General features: G+C 48.9%; 1 protein-coding gene across 1 annotated transcript in view; it reads left to right on the forward strand.

The window, feature by feature from the left end:
* Positions 1-3,053: 3,053 nt before the first annotated feature.
* The window catches only part of LOC121866242, a 46,145-nt gene continuing 37,130 nt past the window's right edge, over positions 3,054-12,068 (forward strand). Inside the window, exon 1 of the mRNA XM_042365854.1 lies at positions 3,054-3,319. Within this exon, the coding sequence (XP_042221788.1) occupies positions 3,054-3,319 (266 nt within the window). The remainder of the gene's footprint in view (positions 3,320-12,068) is intronic.

The raw sequence follows: 12,068 nt of genomic DNA on the forward strand, positions 1-12,068 counted from the left end.
GTGGTGAGGTGAGTTATGTTAGGTTAGGTTAGGTGAGGTTAGGTTAGGTTAGGTAGGTTAGGTTAGGTTAGATAAGGTAAGGTAGGTAAGGTAAGGTAAGGTTAGGTTAGGTTAGGTTAGGTAGGTAGGTAAGGTAAGTGCTAAGGTAAGGTAAGGTAAGGTAAGGTAGGTAAGGTAAGGTAAGGTAAGGTAAGGTTAGGTAAGGTTAGGTTAAGCATCAGGTGAAATAAACTGGGGTGTCTAAGTTTCAGGTGATCTCATTAGTTATTTTCAAGGTAACATAAAAACGAACGACTGACCGTCAAGCAATTATCCAAGTTTTTGTTTATAGTTGGTGATAATTACAGTAAGATGGGGATAATTATCACGTAATTATACAGGGTAATTATCACCTAAGGAACGAAGATGATGATTGATGGGAATAATTCTACGGACATCATTCACCGTATTTAACAACTGACAAAAATATATATTTCTACCAACAACAAGAAGAACAAAATAATAATAATAATAATAATAATAATAATAATAATAATAATAATATATAATAATAATATGTAATATCGCAACAACCACCACCACCACCACCCTACAAGCACCATCACAAACACCACCATCACCACCATCACCACTGCCACCACCACCTCGACAACAACCACAAGCATCACCACGATCTCTACAACCACTACCACAACAACCACCACCATCACAACAACAATTCACAAGGGCAGATAAAGTGCACTCATTATTTTAATTCACAAAAGTGGTGAGGGAGAAGGATGGATATATTATCCGGGGGAGGACCACCCTTTACCCCAGGGGAGGACCACCCTTTACCCTGGGGAGAACCACTCTTTACCCTGGGGAGGACCACTATTTACCCTGGGGAAGGACCACTCTTTGCCCCGGGGAGGACCACTCTTTACTTGGGGAAGGCCTACGCTTTACCCTTAGGGAGGACCACCCTTTACCCCAGGGGAGGACCACCCTTTACCCTGGGGGAGGCCTCTTTACCCTGGGAAGGACCACTCTTTACCCCGGGGGAGGACCACTCTTTACCCTGGGGAGGACCACTCTTTACCCTGGGGGAGGACCACTCTTTACCTGGGGAAGGCCTACGCTTTACCTAAGGGAGTACCATCCTTTACCCTGGGAGGACCACTCTTTACCTGGGGAGGACCACTCTTTAACCTGGGGGAGGACCACTCTTTACCCTGGGGAGGACCACTCTTTACCCTGGGGAGGACCACTCTTTACCCTGGGGAGGACCCTCTCTTTACCCTGGGGAGGACCACTCTCTACCCTGGGGAGGACCACTCTCTACCCTGGGGAGGACCCTCTTTACCCTGGGGAGGACCACTCTCTACCTGGGGAGGACCACTCTACCCTGGGGAGGACCACTATTTACCCTGGGGAAGGACCACTCTTTGCCCCGGGGAGGACCACTCTTTTACCTTGGGGAAGGCCTACGCTTTACCTTAGGGAGGACCACCCTTTCCCCAGGGAGGACCACCCTTTTACCCTGGGAGGACCACTCTTTACCTGGGAAGGACCACTCTTTACCCTGGGGGACCACTTTTACCTGGGGAGGACCACTCTTTACCTGGGGGAGGACCACTCTTTACCCTGGGAGGACCACTCTTTACCCTGGGGAGGACCACTCTTTACTGGGGAGGACCACTCTTTACCCTGGGGAGGACCACTCTTTACCCTGGGGAGGACCACTTTTACCTGGGGGAGGACCACTCTTTACCTGGGGGAGGACCACTTTTTACCTGGGGAGGACCACTCTTTACCCTGGGGAGGACCACTCTTTACCCTGGGAGAGGACCACTCTGTTTAACTGTTTAACATATTACATTTTATAGTGTTGCAAAAATAATTGGCCAGTTTTATTTTGCCCGTAATACATCAGTCTCGTATTTGTCGCTACCTACATGGCTGCAGTGTGTGTGTGTGTGTGTGTGTGTGTGTGTGTGTGTGTTAGGGGAGAGAAGAGGTTGTGTCTATGAGGAGGGAGGAGTCGTGTGTGTGTGTGTGGGGGGTGAAAGGGTCAAAGGATGAGTGATTAAATGGGTAAAGTAACCATCGGAGTGCTATTTACAGGAGGCAGAATTATTTTATTAATTTAGATATTATTATTATTATTATTATTATTATTATTATTATTATTATTATTATTAATATTAATATTATTATTATTATTATGTCTATGAATATTATCGCCATTATAAGGGAATAAAAACCTAATCTAACCAAACCAATAATGCAAAACGAAACTTTAACACACACACACACACACACACACACACACACACACACACACACACACACACATACACACACACACACACACACACACACACAAGCCTCATCCTGGGACGTATTAAATATACAGGTATCAGTACGAGGAGGCGGTGAGGCGTAGGACGTGTGAGGAGGAGGGAGGAGGAGGGAGGAGGGGAAGAAGAGAAGAGAGAGAAAGAAGATGGAAGAGAAGAAAGAAGGTGACAAGCGAGGAAAATATTTATTAGGAGGAGGACAAAGAGATGGAAGAACAGTAGAAGATATACCAATATAGTGGAGGAGGAGGAAGAGAAGGAAGGATACAATGGTAACCAGAGACATCGTCGGCATGGGAGGACTTAAGAGCCGAACAAAAGCCGGCCGGGCCAGCCAGCCAAGGAGGACCTACCCCCCTCCCCCTCCCCACACTTTCCTTCTCCTTCGGTCGGCCGGATATATCGACCGGCTAGGCAGACTTCGGCTCCAAAGAAGGTGGAGGGAGGGAGGGTAGAAGGGGAATGAGGGAAGAGTCTCCATAAAGGTCAATATGTTAATTAAGAACTTTGAAGTCTTGAGAGTACACAGACTCGCCTCTAACACGCTGATAATAACAAGAGTCTGGTGAGTGGCATCAAACAGCCCCCTCGCTGTGTTCCTTCTCCGGGGGAGCGAGGCAAGGTTCCCGTTTTTCACCAGATAACAAAAGCCAATGGCCTTCATATCAACAAAAGTCAATAGACCCAAGTCTTTTGTAAGAATGAAAGGCAATGGTACCATGTCGTCGGCAGGAACCAAAAGGCAATGGTACCATGTCTTCGGCAGGAACCAAAAGGCAATGGTACCATGTCTTCGGCTGGAACCAAGGCAATGGCACCATGTCTTGGCAGGAACCAAAGGGCAATGGTACCATGTCTTCGGCAGGAACCAAAAGGCAATGTCACCATGTCTTCGGCAGGAACCAAAAGGCAATGGCACCATATCTTCGGCAGGAACCAAAGGGCAATGGTACCATGTCTTCGGCAGGAACCAAAAGGCAATGGCATAAAGGAGTTCTTCCTCATGCTTGGTCGGGTCCTGTGACGTCTGTCCAATAAAGACGGTACCCAGCCAGGCGTGTTCCCCGCCCTCCTCTTCTCCAGGCGACCCCTCCCCCTTCTCACTCAGTTCCTCCCCCTTAACGCTCCTAACTCACACTGTCTCACTCCTAAACCCTCCCCCCCAGTCTAACTCAATTCCTGTTCTCCACCTCCATTCACTCTCACTCAGCCCCTCCCTCCCCCCTTTACACCTCCCCTCACTCTCCTCAGCCCCTTATACCTCTCTCAGCCACTCCAAAACCCTCCCCTCAGTCGCCTCTCTTTCACCCCCCACCATCACCTCCTCCGACTAAACTTTCTAAAACTTTGAGGGAACAGAAAGACAAACGAGATAAACACCTGCTACCACACACCCTCCAGGTAAAGGTGACCAGACAGTCGCTCTCCAAACCTAACCAACACTTACGTCAAGATATCTCAGAAGTTCCTGCCAGCCCAAACACAGGTAACATCTACACCTGTCCCTCTTCTCCTCCCTCCCTAATCTAATTCTCAAGTCCTTGTAAGTCTCTTTGGCAGTTCCCACTTCACCTTTACAAGTTAATTAATGATGCAGGTATGCCATCCTGGTCTTGGTTGGCCGCCATCCCCCAGCCCCAGTGTGACGTTAGCATACCTGGCGGTGCATGTGTCCACTGGCGAGCCCCCGAATCCCAACACCGCCTCTACCTGGACGTGAGGGAGCGACCGTCCAGCCGGGGAACCGTATTACCCCTGCCAGTGACTCAGCGCGCACACACACACACACACACACACACACACACACACACACACACACACACACACACACACACACACACACACACACAGCACATAAGATATTATTGCCATACATACGACTCACGAGATCAAAGGCACAATTCAATATGCATAAAAAACATATTAAGAATACGGTCATAACTCCCCCTAAACTGTCCCATGTTAACGAGCTGATCTAACCAAACAAATTCTTTAATTTCTTACAATTTGTCCCATGAGCACGCTAGTAAATTGGGCACCCCCTTGCATCCTGTAAGCAAAGCGCAAAAAGCATTTACAGCGCCCAACAGGGAAGCATACAGAGCTCATGCTTGCCTAGTCGACTCATGTATTTAAGGGAGAGGTGCCTCAAGGCCATGGATTTCATCGGCAAGTTACATATACCGACAAGATGAAGGGGTGTTGAGACGGCTGAGGATCAGCCTGTAGTAGGATAGGCCATTTGGGGAGGCGTGGGGGCGGGGCGGGGTCACACATAAGTATTGACAGTATTAAAGGACAAACCTTTAGTGAGTGTGATGATGTGTCTGACCTAACCAATACCAGATAAATGAGTTGACCCTGTAACACTGACCTTTGACCTTCTCATCTGAAGACTTTTAATTGCGAGACTGCGAGATGGCAACACTCATGCTTGTATCGTGTTATTGTACCGAGTTACAGTGAAAAACAGAGACGAACAGACACAACAGGCACACACTACCACAACACCTACCACTATCACACACTACCACAACACCTACCACTATCACACACTACCACAACACCTACCACTATTACACACTACCACAACACCTACCACTATCACACACACTCACCACAACACCTACACTATCACACACACCACAACACCTACCACCATCAACACTACCACAACACCTACCACTATCACACACCACCACAACACCAACCACTATTACACACTACCACAACACCTACCACCATCACACACCACAACACCAACCACATCACACACACACAACACCACACACACACACTACCACACACCACTATCACACACTACCACACCTACTATTACACACCACCACAACACCAACCACTATCACACACTACCACAACACCAACCACTATCACACACCTCACCACAACACCTACCACTATCACACACTACCACAACACCTACCACTATCACACACTACCACAACACCTACTACTATACACACTACCACAACACCAACCACTATCACACACACTACCACACCAACCACTATCACACACACACAACACCAACCACTATCACACACTACCACAACACCTACCACTATCACACACACCACAACACCAACCACTATCACACACCACCACAACACCAACCACTATCACACACTACCACAACACCTACCACCACTATCACACACTCACCAACACCAACCACTATTACACACTACCACACAACACACCACAACCAATTATCACACACCACAACACCTACCACTATCACACACTACCACAACACACCAACCATTATCACACACCAAAACACCTACCACTATTACACACTACCACAACACCAACCACCATTTCACACACTACCACAACACCAACCACTATCACACCTACCACAACACCAACCACTATCACACACTACCACAACACCAACCACTATCACACACTACCACAACACCAACCACTATCACACACTACCACAACACCAACCACTATCACACACTACCACAACACCAACCACTATCACACACTACCACAACACCAACCACCACACACACTACCACAACACCTACCACTATCACACACTACCACAACACCAACCACTATCACACACTACCACAACACCAACCACTCATCACACACCACCAACACCAACCACTATCACACACTACCACAACACCTACCACTTCACACACTACCACAACACCAACCACTATCACACACTCCACACACCTACCACTATCACACACTACCACAACACCAACCACTATCACACACTACCACAACACCAACCACTATCACACACCACCACAACACCAACCACTACACACTACACAACACCAACCACTCACACACTACCACAACACCAACCACTATCACACACTACCACAACACCAACCACTATCACACACTACCACACACACCTACCACTATCACACACTACCACAACACCACCACTATCACACACTACCACAACACCCAACCACTATCACACACTACCACAACACCAACCACTATCACACTCACCACAACACCAACCACTATCACACACTCACCACAACACCAACCACTATCACACTCCACTATCACACACTACCACTACCCACTATCACACACACTACCACAACACCAACCACTATCACACACTACCACAACACCAACCATATCACACACTACCACAACACCTACCACTATCACACACTACCAAACTTAATCAATGATCTTTACGCATTGAACTCTCTCTCTCTCTCTCTCTCTCTCTCTCTCTCTCTCTCTCTCTATCTACGACTCTGGTCCTTTAATCTCCATATATTTTTTTTAATATTGATTTATCTATTTTACATAATCTATATTTACCCCTCTATCTATCTATGTGTGTTGGTGTGTGTGTGTGTGTGTGTTATATATTTCTTTGTATATTTATCTATCCATTTATCTACTTATGTACCCGTCTATTAATGTACACACACACACACACACACACACACACACACACACACTGAGTAAATTTTGGCCCGCGAGACTTAGCGCGCTCAGCTCTCAATGTTTATATCTTTGAGGTGGTGACGTCACAGCCCACCCCGATGACCCCCGCCTCAACAGGTGAGTCAGGCTCATCAACACCATTAAAAGCATAATAGGTGAAGGTGCTGGTGGCTACTGTGGTTTACCTAGGGTGGGTGGGTGGGTGGATGATTGTGGGTGGGTGGGTGGTTGAGGTGGGTGGGCGTGAGGGTGTGAATGGGTGTATCCAACTCCTTCCTGTCGACGATATCTTGATACTGATCAGCTGAGCATATTTGGCAGGGCGTGGGAACCAACACCTGTTCGCCCCTCAACACCTGTCCCCCTCAACACCTGCCCGTCCTCAACACCTGTCCGTCCTCAACACCTGTTCGCCCTCAACACCTGCCCACCCTCAACACCTGTCCGCCCCTCAACACCTGCTTTATTAATCACCTTCCCATTAACACCTGCCCAGAGATAACACCTCCATGAAAATACCTTAATTAAGTACAATCAACGCCTTGTCACACTCAACGACTGACTGACTGACTGACTGACTGAGAGACTGACTGACTGAGAGACTGATTGACTGACTGACTGACCGAGAGAATTTTTCACCCTCGTACACCTGACCTGCTCTTACCACGGGCTCCTCACTGCACCCCTACACTACAGTATATCAAGGTCATGTGGAGAGAGAGAGAGAGAGAGAGAGAGAGAGAGAGAGAGAGAGAGAGAGAGAGAGAGGAGAGAGAGAGAGAGAGACATCACTATGGGTGTGTGTGTAGGCTCCACTTTACATAAGGAGGACCACTTTTACCTCTATTTTTATATTCTTTCTCTGTCATTCTTTGTTAGTGTCTGTTATTCCTTTATCTGTATCTCCTCCTTCCTTTCTGGTCTCTCGTCTCTTATCCCATTTTCCCTCCCCAGTCTACAGTATAACCATGTTTTCCTTTACTCCTCTCACCTCTTCCGTTTCCTCTCCCATAATGCTCCTTAATGTCTGCCCCTCCCCTCCCCTCCCCCAGTTTCCCGGGGCAGAAGCGACTCAAATAACAACACATCAAGGAAAATCGCGAGCGTTACAGGTCGACAACACCAGGCGGGAATTAGAAAGGGTAAATAATTACGAAAAACAATGGAAAATCCAAACCAGTCTCCCGAAATTCACAGTGATACCCTTATACAGAAGGAAAACCCATCCATTAGTAACCAATAATGCCCAGCTAGAATACAAAAGAAGAGGCACCCTCCTGGGCCTGCATATATCCACGACAGGTTACTCCCATCATGTCCACACCATGAAGGAAAAGGCAAGAAGAGAGCTGAGAAAACTATACCGCTTTAAAGCGCTTCCTGAGAAAATAAAACTCCGCCTGGTGACATAATTTATCATATCGATATTAACTTACCCAGAAGTACCTCTTCGTACTATGAGCACCACTCAAATATTAAAATTACAGGTGGTCCAAAATGAAAACCTAAGATTCGTCACAGGTGAAAGATACCCCTTCACCAGAACCACAGCCGAGATACAGAGAGACCTGAGAATGAAACCCATCAACCAGCAGCTGCACACCCTGGCCAGCAGAATCTGGCAAAAGATAGAACGATCAGAGCAAGAACTCCTTCAAAGACTCCCGCCAGATAACGACAACAACCATACATGGTTCCCAAAAAGTTACCAAATCTCAAAAGGTCCATTACCACCCCAGATCTATACGGTCAGGCAATAGACAACCTCCCTAGACCAGCATCCGCCAGTAGGGTCGGCGGAATATGAAATAAGGCCCTTAAAACACCCATATATGGGACAGGGTAGGATGTCTAGTGCCTGTACCGACAGACCATAACTAACCCATGACACAACCCTAACACACTATTAGCTTAGCTAGGCGGTCAGCCCGCCCTCTCTTACCTCCTCCTAAACTTCTTTCTTCCCCCACCTCTAATCTTCTTTCACCCCTCCTTTCTCTACAACAAAAAAGGAGGCAGAGGGAGGGAGGGAGGAAAGGAGGGAGGGAGGGAGACGGAGGTGCCAGGAGGGAGAGAGGGAGGGAGATTGAGGTAGGGAGGGGAGGGGAGGCAGAGGGGAGGGAGGAAAGGAGGAGGGAGGGAGACGGAGGTGCCAGGGGAGGGGAGAGAGGGAGGGAGACGGGAGGAAGCAGGTAGGGAGGGAGGGAGGGAGACGTGGAGGTGCCAGGTAGGGAGGGAGGGAGGGAGACGGAGGTGCCAGGAGGAGAGAGGGAGGGAGACGGGAGGTAGGTAGGAGGGAGGGAGGGAGACGAGGTTAGAGGGAGAGGGAGGGAGACGGAGGTAGGAGGGAGAGGGAGGAAAGCAGGGAGGGGAGAGAGGGGAGGGAGACGGAGTGTTAGGTAGGAGGGAGGGAGGGAGACGGAGATTAAGGTAGGGGAGGGAGACGGGACGCAGGTTGGAGGGAGACGGATAAAAGCAGGAGGGAGTGGAGTCTCAATTAATATGCAGCTAGGAGAGTGAAGTGTTAAGTGTGCCACTGTGCTCTGGATCCTGATGAGCGAGAACTTAAGGGAGAGGGGAGGGAGGGAGGAGGGGGGAGGAGGGAGAGGAAGGAGGGAGGGGGGAGGGAGAAGGAGGGAGGGGGGGAGGGGGAGGAGGGAGGAGGGAAGGAGATGAGAGATATGAGAGAAAGAAAGAGGGAGAGAGGTAAAAGGAGGAAGGAAGGAACGAGGGAGAAGTTAAGGGATGTGTTTGGTTGGGAGGTGATGGAGGAGACGCTGGGAGGAAGATCTTAGGGTTCAGGTGGGAGAAAGTTTGGGAAGTTCAACTGGGGAGATGCTGGGGAGGAAGGTCTTGGGGGGACACTGGCGGTGGGAGTAATGGGGAAGATTACGCCTGGAGATGATCGAATCAGTGGGGAGGTGGGGAGGAGAGGAGGTGGGGAGGAGAGGATGTGGGGAGGAGAGGGGGTAGGGAGGAGTGGAGGTGGGGAAAAGGGGAGGTGGGATATTACCATAGGATCTTCTCCATAATCCTTTCCACAGAATGTCCCCTAAACATTTCCTGTTCTCTTCTTTATTACAATACTCTCCTAAACTCTCCCTTCACCCCTCTCCCTCACTCCCCCACCACCACACACTCTCCCTCACTCCCCCACCATCTCACAACCCTCCCTCACTCCACCATCACCACCACCACACACTCTCCCTCACTCCATCACCACCACACTCTCTCCCTCACTCCACCACCACCACAAACCTCCCATGTTCCACCACCACATCACACCCCCACCCCACCACCACACACCTCCCCACACCCCACCACCACCACACCTCCCCACCCACCACCACCACACACCTCCCCCCACCCCACCACACACCCCACCACCACCCACACACCTCCCCACCCACCACCACCACACACCTCCCACACCCCCCAACCCCACACCCCCCACCCACCACCACCACACACCTCCCACACCCCACCACCACCACACACCTCCCCACCCCCCCACCACCACAACACACTCTGCCTCCCCACCTCCCCCACCACAAACACACCTCTCCCTCACCCCACCCCCACCCAACACACTCTCCCCACCCACCCCCACCACCACCAAAACACACCTCCCTCACCCACCCCCCACCACCACCACCAACACACACACTCTCCCTCACTCCACCACCACCTCCACCACCACACACACGCCTCACTTTAAATACACATTAAGATAAAAGTTTTCTTCCTGGAACCATTTGCAAAACACTAATGTTCTTCAAGTAAACCCTAACCCTGGAGTCCCCCTAACCCCTAGAGTCCCCTTTAACCCCTAGAGTCCCCTTAACTCCCACCCTTTAACCCTAGTCTCCTTAATCCTGGTAACTTAACCCCTAGCTCCTTAACCCTTAGTTCCCCAACCCTAGTTCCCTTAACTCTAGAGTCCCCTAACCCTAGTCCCCTTAACTTAATTCCTCTCAACCAGCTTCTCAACCCTAGTTCCCTAATCCTGGAGTCCCCTAACCCTAGTTCCCCCTTAACCTTAGTACCCCCTTAACCCTGGAGTCCCCTTTAACCCTTGATCCTAGTCCCCTTTAACTCTTTACATCAGTCTCCTCTTTAACTCTTACCTTAGTCCCGTCTTTAACCCTTTACCTTACTTACTGCCTTAACTCAACCCCTTAACCCTAGTCTTCCCCTTAACCCTTTACCCTAATACCCGCCTCACCTTAATCCCTTGCCCTATTCCTTCCCCTTATCTCTGCTCCCTAATCGTCCTTTTTGACCCTATTACCATTCAACCTTTTAACCCTAACCCCTTAACTATTACCCTTAACTCTTCACTCCCTAGCTCTCCCCTTAACCCACTTCCCCTTCCCCTCCCCTTAATGTCTTCACTCTTCCCCTACTCCTCCTCCCTCGCCTTAGCACTTTAATGCCACCCCCCTATCTGCTCTATCCAACTGATCCTTCCCCCCTCCATCCATGTTTTTTTAACCCTTCCCTTTTCCCATTGCCCTTATGTACCTCCCTTCCCCTTTAAATCTATCCCCCTCCCTCCCTTCCCCCTAGGCCCTCCCTCCCTCCCTCCTCCAGACGGGTCCTACACAGAGAGGGGAAAAAAGTAGAGTGGGTTTTTTAGGTTCACGATAATGACCTGTCAGTGTAGGAAGCCAAGTCCTATAGAGGGAGGGGGGTAGGGGGGAGAGGGGAGGAGGGAGAGGGGTAGGTGGGAGGGGAGAGAGGGGTAGGGGGGAGGAGGAGAGTGGGAGAGGAGAGGGGTAGGGGGAGGGAGGAAGAATAGGAAGGTCAATTTCGTGCCGTTTTGTCTTCTTTATTCTTCTGTTCTTGTTTTCTTCTTCTTCTTTATTATTATTATTATTATTATTATTATTATTATTATTATTATTATTATTATTATTATTATTATTATTATTATTATCTGTTGATTTTGTTTACAATTAATAAGTCAAGAAGTAAATAAGTTTGTGTCATATTTACCTTTTTTTTACATAATTTACAAATTGGTGTAATTAAGTAGTTACCTCCACCATTTACTGTGCAGGATTTACAAAACACTGTTCGGCACTCTTGGCACCCCATGTCGACCTAGCTGGAAATGGGTACCTGGCTTTGATAAGGTTAGGTTAGGTTAGGTTAGATAAATATTACAGTTGGTTAGGTTATAATTAGGGAGAGGTTAAGTTAGGTTTGATCAGGTTAAAGTTAGATTAAAGTAAGGCTAGGGTTAAGTTA

Source organism: Homarus americanus, unplaced genomic scaffold, assembly GCF_018991925.1.
Source record: "Homarus americanus isolate GMGI-L3 unplaced genomic scaffold, GMGI_Hamer_2.0 scaffold21796, whole genome shotgun sequence".
NCBI classification, from domain to species: Eukaryota; Metazoa; Arthropoda; class Malacostraca; order Decapoda; family Nephropidae; genus Homarus; species Homarus americanus.